Source organism: Micropterus salmoides, unplaced genomic scaffold, assembly GCF_014851395.1.
Source record: "Micropterus salmoides isolate LMB-PRFRI ecotype aquatic unplaced genomic scaffold, ASM1485139v1 Ms_hic_scaffold_9, whole genome shotgun sequence".
Lineage (NCBI taxonomy): Eukaryota > Metazoa > Chordata > Actinopteri > Centrarchiformes > Centrarchidae > Micropterus > Micropterus salmoides.
In genome coordinates, this window is record NW_024044681.1 from 24,803,572 (window position 1) to 24,818,322 (window position 14,751).

The 14,751-nt window shown below is 39.7% G+C and overlaps 1 protein-coding gene across 4 annotated transcripts; it reads right to left on the bottom strand.

Annotated features, from left to right (window-relative positions):
* Positions 1 to 132: 132 nt before the first annotated feature.
* brd8a (bromodomain containing 8a) lies at positions 133 to 12,621 on the bottom strand. Of its 4 annotated transcripts, none has more exons than XR_005443010.1 (20): positions 12,067 to 12,617; positions 11,503 to 11,599; positions 11,200 to 11,269; positions 11,019 to 11,068; positions 10,746 to 10,868; positions 10,545 to 10,625; positions 10,358 to 10,419; positions 8,656 to 8,798; positions 8,015 to 8,206; positions 6,587 to 6,677; positions 5,995 to 6,144; positions 5,472 to 5,626; positions 4,748 to 5,228; positions 4,585 to 4,628; positions 4,186 to 4,454; positions 3,862 to 3,954; positions 3,680 to 3,748; positions 3,146 to 3,480; positions 1,740 to 1,784; positions 133 to 1,495 (listed from the first exon to the last, which is right to left on the bottom strand). XR_005443010.1 is itself a non-coding variant. In XM_038707704.1 (20 exons), the coding sequence occupies exons 1-20, from the start codon at positions 12,083 to 12,085 to the stop codon at positions 1,436 to 1,438; spliced, it is 2,577 nt and encodes an 858-aa protein (XP_038563632.1). In that variant the 5' UTR covers positions 12,086 to 12,618; the 3' UTR covers positions 133 to 1,435. The 4 variants fall into 4 exon arrangements, 3 of the variants coding, with proteins under 3 accessions (XP_038563632.1, XP_038563634.1, XP_038563633.1); XM_038707704.1 differs by having other exon boundaries at positions 3,198 to 3,480; positions 12,067 to 12,618; XM_038707706.1 differs by lacking the exon at positions 5,995 to 6,144 and having other exon boundaries at positions 3,198 to 3,480; positions 12,067 to 12,621.
* Positions 12,622 to 14,751: the final 2,130 nt, after the last annotated feature.

Sequence of the window (14,751 nt, forward strand, 5' to 3'; positions counted from 1 at the left end):
GTTTGGTCCCATCATTAAGCAGAAGATGAAAGCTGCAGGAGAGTAGACAATGTCAAGCTGGGCTATTAGGCAATCAAGGACTTTAAAATCTATATTTCAAGGTTATCAGTGAGAGTAAAAGTCAAATGTTGGTTATTTGTATTTAAATACTTTAATTAAATCACATAAAATAATCACAAAAGCTTTACTTTCACCAAATGTACGTACTGTGCCGCTTGCTACTGATTTTAGAAAAACATCACATATACAGTAAAGTGTGCCGAAAGGCTTTCGTGTTTCTGTACATTTGCATTGTGGCCTAAACGTGATCTGCTTCTTTGAAATTATGAGTTGATCTAAGACGTTTGTGGCATCATGTATACGAGTTGGCTCTGGTTCAATAAAAACTGAATAAGTTTTATTGGTCAGACTATTTTACACACTGAACGTGACTTTAACAAAAGCCAAACGCAAAATCCTTCATCCATCATCAGCAGCTTCGTGCCATGTGGCCTCTGCTGCTTAAATACAGTCCTGAACAAATTTGACTGCATTTCCCTACTGACATACAGTACATCTAACTTCACTGTCATGGGTTGGGCAAAGCAGACTTATATTTAAAAACAACAATTTAAACCTACTCTCACTGATTTTTGCAAACAACCCTTGCAAACATTTTTGATTAAACGGCTCTTAAACAGCAAGGGTTAGATCTGTGAAAGCGGAGGAGCACTTCAACAGTAGCAACTGGCCTGGTTACTGCTGTGGTGTGTGTCTGTGCTGGTATCGTGAAAAGGTTTTCAGCAAATTCAATCTTAACATATTTGGTTTAAGAGCTCTTTATGAAGTTATGAAGTTTTATTGTTTAAACATTTTAAAGTCCACAAAACAGTTTATTGACGTGACGTCTCAAAAATATTGATGACTCAGAATATGCCTGTAGTTACTGTTTCACAGGAAGTGTAGCAGAGATAAAAAGTCATCACAAACCATACATCCATATTTAAAAATGATCAGAAATTTTTTTTAATGGAAAAAAAAACCCAACTGATTTTATACCAGCAATGAAAATGTTTGTTTTGAAATTAGTATATCCCCCATGATCATTCAGAAATTCTATTTAATTCTGTATAATCAGACTCTGGTTCTGAAGTTCAACCAGGACCCCCCTTGCAGGCTTCATTTCAGCCTGTTTGACCTAGTCTTTCTGAATGCCACACTGTAATCTAGGATTATGCGGTATGTAATCCATATCTGCACGGCTGTCTCAGAAGAAATTAGCTTCTCCATATTAGTCTACCCATTTAATGTAGAGTGCAAGTAAAGGTTATTTTACTGCACATTATGCAGAGGGAGAAACTGTGCAAGTGACAAGAGAGCTAAGTTCAGTCTTCTGGTGTCACACCTTTCACTTCAACTAGGGGACACTGTCGGACTAATGTTTCATTCTGCATGTTCATTTCTTCATCTTGAGGTCAGCTTCTATGGCACAACGGCGCCCTCTGGTGCCTCCATCCTACAGTCAAAGAGAGGAAGAAACAACATTTTAGATGACACTGAGCTGACACCAGTGTTTCACTTAAAAATGTGCTTCAGCTTCTTAAGGTCACAAAGGCAGGCTTTATCATATTTGTTTGAGCTCAGCTCTATATGAAAGAGTTTTTTCTTTGTTTTGACAACTGTAGTTTTTATTCTGTCTTCAAGCTAAAAAATTACAAGAAAGAGAGGGAAAGTTTAAAGGCTTTAGGATGGGTACTTACAAAAAGAGAAAGGAGGAAGGCAGGAGAGGACATGGAGACAGTGTCCTGTAAGAGGAAAATTGTGCATATCAGAGCAGCAAAAGTGCCGATGAAGCAAAATAATGCCAAGAAAGACACAACACAAAGTATATTCAGCACAAGGAAAGGTTGAAATGAGTTGTGGGACAACACATGCCTACATTATTGGTATATTGCCGTGCAAACGTTTACTATTCACGTCCTTGCTGCACTGAATTTGCACCACATCAGATGTTTTTTATTATAAATCTGTAAAAAAAATTTAGGTCATTAACTACATACAATATACTGTATATACTTGTCAACCATATCTCAAAGCATAGCATCAAGCTTTACAATAACCTCCTACCTTCCAGTCAACTACTTACTGGTTTCAGTTTACATCAGTCCACTATGAAATATCAACTTTTGAAACTTGCTTTTGATAGGTCAGTTGTCTTTTAAATATTTGGGAGGAGTGTGCTTCACCAGGCAACTAGGTGTTTAAGTAACAAAGGTAACAACCTGAGCATCAACACTAGCTGACTGTAGAAAAATTTATTTATTTCACCAAAGCGTTTCGGTGCAGGGTTAGATCAAGGTGACTTACTTCGTGTGAGATTATTGTGGTATCGTAATGTAGCTGTTATGTTGGTGTTTTGAAACCGCTTAGTTGTTTTTGTATTCATGTTCTAGTACAAATCTCCAACATCAACATTAGCAATTCTTCACTCAATCACATTATCATGCAAAAAAGAATGTATCTTTCAAATAAAAAAATTTATTAATTGTGATTGATCAGGCCAATTATCTGCCAATTAATGTTCATACTGTCGTGAAATTAATGGAAAACGAGCTTTCTTGAAGGTAGAATATCAATGTAAAAACATACTGTATGCTTTGATAAATAGTTGTCAGTAATGCTCTTTACATTATTGCCTACCATTTTCCAAAGCATAACATATGTTTTAAAATAAATGTCTGGCTTTCTGGTCAACCATTGGTTTGAAGCCTCTTTGAGATACATCCAGTAATCACCACAGTGAATGTATTGGGGTTTTTTTTGTATAGTAATGAATTCAAAGTTAACCAGCCATCCAGGAAAGGTTAGATTATGGTCTCAAAAAAATTATTGCATTCATTAGCTGATGTCTGAAAAGATAAATAATAAACAAATATGGACATTGAGAAAATGCATTGTGATTTTTGGATAAAACATTGACTTCTGACAAAAAGGTTTTTTGCTATCACATGTTTCAAGTCTCGGTAAGTTGATTTTGACAGCATATGAAACCAATGGCTACCCGAAAGGATATCATTCTAAAAACTAACGTCATGCTTTGGAAAATGGCAGGCAGATCAACTTTAGCATCACTTTCTTCTACCTTTAAGTCAGCCTGTTGTCTCACCCTTGTCTCTTCTTCTGTACTCTCTGCTTTTGTCAAAATTCTAGTGAAGCACCTTGTCAGTAGAGTCCTGTTTGCGTGTGCTCTCACGGCCCCTCAGGCTCTTGGCGCTGATACCAGACTCTGATGTCTCCATGATGAGCTGGGTGGCTAGAAATTGCTGGATCTGCTCCAGGACATCACGCTGCATCTCCAGAGCCATGTGGTACACGTCATGATCCAGGCTGTTGTACATGACCGCATTCTGAAACATCAGCATGATGTCCCTCTGGAACTCGGCGGTGGTCCGTATCAAACCAGTCTCAATGTTCTTTTTTATGGTGGCCAGGTCCATGGGCCTGTAGGAGGGAAGAGCAAAGACGCGGTTAGAGTGTAAAGTCAGTCGAGTCCGTGTGATCTGATGAGCTGTTGAGGGCTCCTAATTGTCACCCAGCGAAAACAAGGCACAAGTGATATGACAAGTATCCACTATAAAAATATATAAATCAGTGAAATGAAAAGAGCCGTAAAAAATTACCACAGCAACCATGTGCTTACCTGTGAACAATACCATGGTATCCAGGTGCAATTTCATCTGTTACTGGCTGCAGGAAGACATTTGCATACCTAGAACAGGTTCATATAAATTACATGTTCTAGTCATGCACAGTCACACAAAGAATTAAAAAATGGAAATAAATCAAAGGGTTTGGCATCAGTGGCTAGAGTCATATTCTGACCTGTGATTGGCCGCTGCACGCCAGACGAGCATAATGGCTTTCTTCCAGATCTTGTGAGCCTGTAAAGCTTCCAGGTCCTCACTGCACACAGAACTGCACAATGGCATGTAACAAGAAAGGTAATGGGAACATAAATGTCAAGATTTATCACGCGGAACCTGATGTGCAGCATGACATGGTGAAAAATTCCTGTTGCTAGTTGACAAAAATGAAAGACAATCTGCTTACATGAGATCATGAGCACAATCTATGGCGCAACTTCACCACCATCGCTCACAACTGAAAACGTTCCTTGCCATGTGTGCCTGAATGTGTTTCACTCACAACTGGGATGAGGCAGGGCTGCTGGGGATGGAGTCAGCGGTTGTGTGAAGCTGCAGAGACGAGGAAGCCGTGTGGAGGCTGTATCCATCTTCACTCTCGCTTGCCGCGGGTTCTAGCTCCATCTCCCCGTCTGGCTCGGACAAGAATCCCTCCACCCCATCGCCCTCTTCTTCTCCACACACTTCCAGCCCGTTGACCTCAGGGTGCACTCTAGTCCCCGAGGCATTCTGTCCTCGCCGAACACTTGTTCCATCCTCCGCCTTCATGTCCTGCAAAGGAGGAGAAAGGTGCCGAGAGATTCAAAAAGAAGGTACAGTGCAGGAATACTGTGGAGCTAGGCACATTTCAGTACAGCAATTACAAGCATCGTGTTCGCTCTGTCCTCGTTGGGTGCTATACCTTGGGATGCCTTTCTGTCAGTGGGCTATCTTCTAATACTGAGTCTGCCAAGATAGTAAAGATGAATAATAAGAAGGAAATGGTTATGCAAAATGCATAGTTACATGCAAACTGCATGTTATGAAGCAAGTGAATACTAGTATTTATGCATGGGTGTACGTACCTTCATGGGGTTTATCAAGTCTTTGCTGTGCCCACTTCTCACTGTCGCATTTTATGGTAACATCCAATGAAATTTGACTTTTTTGGTGCACCCTCTCTCCAGTCTCTCTCATTGCCTCAGGCTGTGGAAGTGCTCCAGTGTGACAGTGCTCAAAACTCTTTGAATTGCATGAGGACGAGGAGGTGGGTGGAAGGCTCCTTAGTCCCCGGGGGAATGCTGCGAGACAGTTATCACGACTGCTGCGCAGAGAGGAGAGTGAAGCTGAAGTCCCACCCTGAACTTGTAACACTTCTGCCTTCCCCTCCAGGCTACTGAGCAGAGATGAGGACTGTGGGACCTCTGAGGGCCCTGTGGGGTGAGACTCGTGGTGCTGGAAAGGCCCAGACTCCCAGGCACCAGACAAAGCATGGCCGTTCTCCTCACACAGTGACAGAGCAGCCTCAACTGCAGCTGCATCCAAAGCCTCTGCAGTCTCGTCTGCCTGTAGAAGAAGAGATATGACTCTACATCTTAAAGAATAATTGATTGTTTTTATCATAGTTTGCCATGTCCCTAAATCTCAGTGGTGATGTTGGTGAATAAGCTATTAGCTGTTATAACTCACTAGATTTGTGACACAAATAAGAATAACCCTATTTTTAAAGAACTTAATTTTCCTTTAAAACCTCAAGCAGAAATTACAGACACTTTAATCTATGCTGTGTGCAGTGAAAATTTATAGCACCTTGTCCTCAATGATGGCGATAATGTCCCCCACTGTCTTCAGATCCAGCTCATCTGCCATGTAGGACGCAGTCACATCCTCCTCACTGAGCTGTGACACCTTATCCTCTGCAGGGACAGGCTGGCATCCAGGGGGCACAGACATCACATCCACTTCTGCAAACAGACAAACATCTGATTTTCAACTTTTGCATGTTATTTTTTTATGCTTTTGTCCAGATAGACTTTTAAACTGGCGGCAGTAGCAGTTTGAAAAGCATTACTTTGGAATTTTTTATTTCACAGCAAGTGCACGCTCATTTTTAAATTTTAACCACAATGAATCTGAACTACTGTTTGCTCTTATTTTAATAAGCCTTTGTCTGTTACCTTCAACTTTAACATTTGTAGCTACATTATATTACATCTTTGAAATGGCCAACAAAGTGAGGGTCTGAAAGGGTCTTTAGCTACAAAGCAGGTGACATTAAGGACGTGAGGACGTCTAGCCTGAGAGGTCTGGATACAGGTCAAAGTGGACAGACCTGTACTTGCTGAAGCAGTAGAGTCAGAAGGAGCAGGAGTGGCAGCAGAGAGTGGAGCAATGGAGGCTGAGTCTGCACTGACCATGAAACCTAAAGGGGCAGAAAACTGGGTAGGACCTGCCTCCAGGAGACGAGACAACATCGGGGCACCTGCCATGCAAGCATTCACACACATTAACACACAAAGTGCAGATTGCAGACAAAGCAGCGGAGGCTTTCAGCTAGAGTATTAGCAAACAGCTTAGACAATAGTAGCACTTTCATCTAAAAAAGCAAACATACATTTAGGATTCAAGGGCAAAAGTTAACAAATATTAAACGTGTTCCCACAAATAAAGATATAATGTTTGTAACCACAGTATTCAACCCTCTTGGACTTTTTTTCTGTTCCACTAAACATTGTCTTGATTTGCATTAAATGTTATGCAATCAATTCTTTTGTGAGACGTTTGTTTTCACTTTGCCATGAAATTTTTGTTGATCAGTGTCAGAAAAATGAACTGTACACAATGTAATTCAGTGTTGTAAACAAATAATAAAATACTCATATGAGGTTAATACGTTTCATCAGTCATGAACATTGTATCTGTACCTGTTGCCTGAGAGAGTAGTTGACCAGGCGGAGCCAGCTGCAGGTCATGTGCTCCTGTCATATTACCAGTGGGCACGTCACCCTCCCCAATCTGGGATATAAACACAAACATGCGTCAAATATTTTACATGTACTTGGTCTGTTTTCTTGTACATAATGTGCACGTCAAGTATTATCTAGTGTGTCAAGTATTATTATTTAAGTCCCACACTTTATTTAAAAAGGTTAATTTAGAAATGTTGCTGCTGATTCACATATAATAATCCATTATGTCAAAGTGAATTTTAAATGTTAATTACATAATATTTATAAATAGTACAAATTTTTCTACAGTTTGACTTGAATTCCTGTCTGCATGTTTACATGGAGGACTCTACAGGCAGATCTGCAAGTCTGAGCAGATATGTTACCAGAGGAATGTGAGGAGGCAAAGATCTAGTAAAGGACAAACTTATTGTGACACATTAGGGTTTGCCAAGAGCACAGTAGGCTTCATCAGATGGAAATGAAAAAACATGAAACAAGCCAGAAATTTGCTGGAGGTAACTATCCAGCAACCATTGGTCAGGGACTGACTGAATGACAGCTTCTTGGCAGCAATGGGAAATCTTGCAAAGCAGGAACCACTGATGACATATGACAAAGGGCTTGGAGGTAAAAAAAAAATAATGCATGACAGCTACCTGGAAGCAAAAGCAAAAGCCAGCCACCCGCAGTTTGCAAATGGAAGAAACTAAATATAGGAAAAATATTTTGTGGTGCAACGTAAAAGCTGAGGTACGTGGTTTCAACTTCATAAAAACAAATGCAAAATAGATTTAGCGATGTTATAACTCTCAAATGATACATTTTATGGCTTCAAGTCAACTAATTTCAAGAAAGCAAGGCAAAATGATTTCCTGACTGAATGTTCTGTTTCAGTGGCACAGCCTCTTAAGACTTAGACAGAACAACTCCTGCTTAAAAAAACACAGGACATTTGTTAAGGATATGCTTCAGAGTGCATATGACCACAGAGAAAAGTCACCACAGGAATGCAATGCAATGGCTTCACACAGGAATATGAATGATCTTGTGTAGCACAGCCTAAGACAACACCTGAAACCCATTCAGAATGGAGTGGAAATAATTGAAGACAGTTGTTTACACATGTGCCCCATCCAACTTTACAAAGCTTGAGCAAATCTACTGAGAAAAACCCTAACATGGAGGTGAAAACAGACCGGGTGTTAAAAATCCATCAATATTTCTATAATCTTAATTAAATACATGTGCAAAAAATGGCCATAACCACATTGTTAAATACTTCTTAAATGCACAGTAAATCTACAAATGATGAGATGAAGATGGGATGTCCTACAGACTTGAACATATCTATTTCAGAGCTTGGCACAGTTGGCACAGTACCAGTAAGTCCCCTTCACATACCAGTCTGGAATTTGTGGCCAACATACTGCCTTTCTTCAGTAACTCCGACAGGAGTGGAGATGGCGGTGGTGTGGATTTCTGTCCCAGGAGCTTCTTTTGGGTGGGGTCATCCAGAAGTGAGCTCTGACTGATGTCATCATTCCCAGGTCCAGAAGATTCAGGAATTGTCATTAATCTGGCAGATCCTGAAGCCTAGAGACAGACAGAGGAAAACGTGAAGTCATATTATCATTCCAATCCAGGAATGTTGTCGATGATCAACCTGTAATCAACTCTCTTGAGTGTCTTTATTATGATTTTGTCCTCCAGCTTTAAGGGAATGGTGAGGAATGTTAGACCCCTTTATGAAAGATAAATAATAAAGATATATTCTAATCCTGTTACGCCTTATAGCAGTGCTGGCAAGTTATCTTTAGTAGTTAATACGCAGAATATTTTACACATTACCAAGCCGTTTATGTGTGCCATGGCCATAGCACAAGGTTTCTGGTTTTTACAATAACCAGAAAATGGCTAATTACTTCTAAACATGAGGTACACAAGACCCAGCTCAAAGATGAAAATGGATTGGTCTCAAGAAGAGGTATGATTATTGAAAAGTAGGGCAGACCTTAAATACATTTGGACCTTCAGTGACTTACATTCTTTGTCGATACCAGATCCAGTGTCAAGCATTCAAGTGCGTCACCTGGTGAGAACTCATGGCTTGGGGAGCTACAGCCTGAGGACGAATGCATGTTGATGCCGAGCACTCGCTTTGGTGTGTTCTTTGCCACCTGTCTGGCTGAAAGAGGGAGGGGCAGCAGACAGGATTTTCTTATCAGTCACACAAAAGCTGGGGTCTGGATCTGTGGTTGCAGGCCACCTACTGCCCCGACATTCCTGCTCAACACACTCTGCTACAATTATTATAATAGCCCTATTATTATTACCATAAATCTTCAATTAATAGCTCTGGCTTTTATTTGCTTCAATCACTGAACTCACCCTGTCTATATCTGGGACAGGCCTTTAATTCTTTTACCATGCTGATAAATCTGGATGATTATCTTTTGGTGCCCATTGTTTTCGTAAAATGAACTAAACAATTGAAATCTGGAGAATCTAATTGATCTAACGATGTGTAGCACATCTATACTGACAAAAGTTTAAAGATTTATATTATTTGTATGCACGTTCTAAGCAGCTCAGAACTCAGTTCAAGCAGGTGACCTGGTGGGCTTCAAGAGGTTTCCTACATCAAATGAACATCCATAAAAACCAGAATAGCCGTGTAATTGAGACCTGCCTTTATTTGTCAAAACGTGTAGCCACACTAGGCCAGTAAAAAAGACAGGTGTCTAATTGAAGTTGTACGGTATTATTATTATTGGTAGTAGTAATAGTATGGCTATCATCACTGATATTTGTATTATTACCACTACCGTTACTATTATTTTACATCTTTATCTGTTGGGCTACTGTGTGTTCTCTTTCCTCTTGCTCTCTCTCTCTCTCTCTCTCTCCCCCAGTAATACACTAAAAGATCAATCAATCTGCCACCTCTAAAATCTGTTACACTTTCAGCTGAAGTTGAATGATGGATAATGTCTCCAGAAAATGGGCCAAGAGATTGTAGATTAAACAGCTGAGGATGTTTCAACTGAACAATTTTAAAGTGATCTTAGCTGTTTTCCATAAATATAGGGCTGGGCGATATGGCCAAAAATGTTATCACGATAAAAACATTTCAGATCATTCGATATCACAAGATATGTCAAATCCTTATTTCTTTCAAGTTTAAAGGCAGATTTTTGCTCTTGAGTGAAAATTGAAGAAACCAGATGGTTAATTAAATAAACTTATCTTTATGGTCAGAATGGGACAAACCCTTGATGCCAAACAATGGATCAATTCACAAGTCTGAGGCAGAAGATTTAAAACTATTTTTTTACTACTTTTTCAACAAATATGATTAGTTAATGTTTTTTCAGGCCTCTTTTTTCAACAAAATAAATATTTTAATAGAAAAATTAAGTGCTAATTTGTTTATGATACAAATGAATTAAAGCTAATATTTATTGACAATATATATCGTCAATAAATATTTCCAATATATTGAACATTTATTATATTGTTATTGAGGAAAATTATATTGCGTTATCATTATTGTTTTATTGCCCAGCCAATTCTATTTTGATGTTTGTGCAGATTCTAAGTCATCCAGGTCCTAGTTATCCAAGGTGGGTTAAAATCAAGATAATCAAAGATGTTTCGCCTCTAATCCAAGAGACTTCTTCAGTTCAGTAATTCAGTATAGGTGCCCCCCCCCCAAAAAATACACTTTAAAAGTGAAGGAGATACCCTGATAAGAAGAATCTGCATTTTTTCTTTTCAACTCTGCTTCTTCTTCCAGTTTCTTCTTCCTGACAGAGACACATAAGACAATTTATGTTGGTTATTATTGAAGTGTTGAATGTCTAAGCTTTACAAACAGAAAAATAAATGCATTGTATCATTGTATAAACCGGTCAGTTTGTTGTCTTCTTACAGCAGAATTTCTTCCCATAACTCTTCTAGTTTGGAATCTAGATGTCCTGCTTGAATCAGTTCAGCTTCTTTCTTGAGCTTCCTATTAAAACAGCATTACATCAACCAATGTCATTGATGCAGTTTACGATGCAACTTTGTTGTTTTTTGGGGGGGGGGTTTCAAGACGGTGATGTGAAAACTGGCAGCTATGCTTGTTTACCTGTGCTTCTCCTGTGTTTCTTTGATCAACTTTTTTAGTTCATCAATCCTGTCAGCCGTCAGCCTGCGTACTATCACATCCTCCACTGTCTCCACCACTTCACCTTTCTCACCACGCTTCCGCCTGATAGCAACAAATGCATCATCAGTTAAAGACATTGCTTTCTGGCATTTACTGTTAATGCATGTGTCAAACAGTATAAAGCTATGTAATCTTTTTTAGCTTGCAAGTCTCCAAAAGCATGCTTGAGGTAAAAGTCACTTATGCACTCACTTTGGGGCCTCTGTTGTTTCCAGGAGCTCAGAGTACTTGGAGGCACAGTGCTGTGAAGAGCCAGAGGAGAATCAAGAACAGCTTTGAGACAGGACAGAATATAAAGAGGAAAATCTTCTGTGGAGAAGAGAATTTGGTCTTTGTGTTCTGCAGAAGAGTGAGCTCAGATTTTGTCATTTACCTTTTGAGAGAACCAGTCAGGTGGTCTCCCAGGTTCTGCAAATGGTTTGATGGCTCGACTGACAGATACCCTGTTGAGATGAAGACATTTTGTAAGACGATCCAAAATGAAATACACATTAAACTTTAGTCTTTATACATAGCCATGTAGCATGTGACCTCTGACAAATGTTCTACACTACTATTATAAATGATTGCATATTACTATATCATAGACCGGGTGACACACAATTTTTGCATGCAACAATCACAGAACAATCACTGGCACCAGCTTTAGACAGTGGCAAAAACACTAGTACAGCACCAGTTCTGGTCTCCGCTCTTCATGACAGATGTGGCCAAACACAGCTTCTCCCTCACTGACCATGGCTCTGTTGGTCCAATGACAAGCAGCTTGTGTTCTTCAGATGTAGGGGTGCGTGGGGGGGGGACGGGGGGACGGGACAAAACATGATACACGCTTAATATATTTTAACAACACCCATGTCATGCATGTTCAGATACTGCTGCCGTTCTCAGGCCTGCTACCGACAGCATGGTTAATCTCTTGAGCTTGGCTTCATTTGTATGCCACCTAAAGTTGCACAATATGCCAGCAGTTTGCTATGGTATACATACAGTAAGCTGCTTAGAATCAGCATACATAAACCATGTCGTTTATACTGTTGGTGGTAAACAGGAACCCCCACTAGTGTAAACAGAGCTGTCAACCCCTGATGACAGCCATTAATCCTTGCAGGCTCCCCTGCAGGGAGCGGAGGCTGCCGTGCAGGAAGTTAGTGGCAGCAACATCAACTGTACGACACACTCACAGCTAACGGATAGCATGTCTGGACATTTGCTATATACCAACGTTAACGTTACTCACTTCCAACCCCGTTTGCCATCTTCCTGTCATCCCGACATCACATACATCTTGGTAGAGAGAAGCCCAGCTATTAATAACACTTGCGAGATCCGAAAACGATATACATGAAATGATGGACGTTAACATCAATGAATGTTACGTTATGGATGTTGAGGCTTTCAAGGATTGTCTCTCTAGCTAGCACGCTGAATCACCGTTGTCCGTTAAAGTCACTGTCTCGTGTGTCTTAGCTATTGATAACTTAAAGATTAACTAGCTAGCTCTAATGCTGTGTAGGGCTTTCTCTGTAAAGACTCGCAAAAACGGGTTAATTTCGCGTGAAGCTCAACAGACTCTATGCTACAAAGTAACAGCCACATAATAAAAGTCAGCTTACTGTACTCACTAACGTTATTTCATTTTAGCTAGCAGCGAGCTGTTCGTACACGCCCACCACAGTAGCTTAATGGTGGTACAAACCTGGCTGCTGTTAACTAACGTTAGTCTTTTTAGTCTAACTTAGCTAAGTCGCTTGTTTTTTCAGTTTTATAAAACGAAATCCTTTCTCGTAACTGAAGAAAAAGAAGACCAAAACTAACAATTCAGTGTTTAAATACAGACTCTTTTTTTTAATCTTATGGGCTAAAATGTAGGGAGGATATCTAATGCCACTTTTGTGGTTAGGCTAAAATCAGGTGGAAAAAAACTTAAGGTTAACGTTAACTTACCTACTTTTGACAATAAAATCATTTCTCATATCAAGCATTATGTCATTGGAAAAAGTGCTGTACAGTTATTATAAGTTCGCTATAGCCAATTACATGTATCATACATATGGAATATTTAACATGCCAAATAAGTTAAACAAAGATAAAAATTGAAATACAATAGACATTCTTATATGTATTGCTATTTTTATGTTGGCATTGACTGTGTCATAATTAAATTAAAATGACATTTATTTTGTTTTTTGTGACATTTATTGTTTTTAATTTGTTTGTCTTAATTTAATTGAGGTTTCCATGCCACGTTGAAAGTAAATCAGAACACAGAAAAAAAATAAGCTAAGATATTTCCAGTTAACCTGTAAATGGTGTTCAAACTTTGTGAAATGCTAAGCAGGCTTTTTCATAAAACCACATGTCTTTCAGGCATAGAGCAGCAGGAGCAACTGACTACAAAAACTGATTTGTTGCCAGTATGATGCAGCAAATTATGCCAGAATAGATTTCTCTTTATTAACTTTATTTATTTATTTATTTTGTGTTTTAGTAGATTTACTAATAGAGTTGAAAACAGTAGTAACATACTTTACAATCTATTTTCTTAGGCTACATACATATTAAAAATACACTGCAAATACCAATTCAATTTTCAATGTGTCTCACTACTACTCTACTTATAAATAAAATAAAAGATATTGTAATATTGTTGTATAGACCCATCTCATGTATATCTGTGCACCCACAATCAACATTTTCTGTGATCTGAGAGACTCAAGTCATGAAAACAATTTGTAATAAACAAGGAGACCTGCTAGCCTACAACTCATTGCATAACTATTCAAAAAACTCTTAACTCTGAAGAGAGGAAAGAAAGTATGGTCAAAGACATACAGTGGGTACGGAAAGTATTCAGACCCCTTTAAATTTTTCACTCTTTGTTTCATTGCAGCCATTTTCCAAAAATCAAAAAAGTTCATTTTATTTCTCAGTAATGTACACTCAGCACCCCATCTTGACAGAAAAAAACAGAAATGTAGAAATTTTTGCAAATTTATTAAAAAAGAAAAACTGAAATATCACATGGTCATAAGTATTCAGACCCTTTGCTCAGTATTTAGTAGAAGCACCCTTTTGATCTAATACAGCCATGAGTCGTTTTCGGAAAGATGCAACAAGTTTTTCACATCTGGATTTGGGTATCCTCTGCCATTCCTCCTTGCAGATCCTCTCCAGTTCTGTCAGGTTGGATGGTAAACGTTGGTGGACAGCCATTTTCAGGTCTCTCCAGAGATGCTCAGTTGGGTTTAAGTCAGGGCTCTGGCTGGGCCATTCAAGAACAGCCACGGAGTTGTTGTGAAGCCACTCCTTCGTTATTTTAGCGGTGTGCTTAGGGTCATTGTCTTGTTGGAAGGTAAACCTTCGGCCCAGTCTGAGGTCCAGAGCACTCTGGAAAAGGTTTTCGTCCAGGATATCCCTGTACTTGGCCGCATTCATCTTTCCCTCGATTGCAACCAGTCGTCCTGTCCCTGCAGCTGAAAAACACCCCACAGCATGATGCTGCCACCACCATGCTTCACTGTTGAGACTGTATTGGACAGGTGATGAGCAGTGCCTGGTGTTCTCCACACATACCGCTTAGAATTAAGGCCAAAAAGTTCTATCTTGGTCTCATCAGACCAGAGGATCTTATTTATCACCATCTTGGAGTCCTTCAGGTGTTTTTTAGCAAACTCCATGCGGGCTTTCATGTGTCTTGCACTGAGGAGAGGCTTCCGTCAGGCCACTCTGCCATAAAGCCCCGACTGGTGGATTGCTGCAGTGATGGTTGACTTACTACAACTTTCTCCCATCTCCCGACTGCATCTCTGGAGCTCAGCCACAGTGACCTTTGGGTTCTTCTTTACCTCTCTCACCAAGGCTCTTCTCCCCCGATAGCTCAGTTTGGCCGGACGGCCAGCTCTAGGAAGGGTTCTGGTCGTCC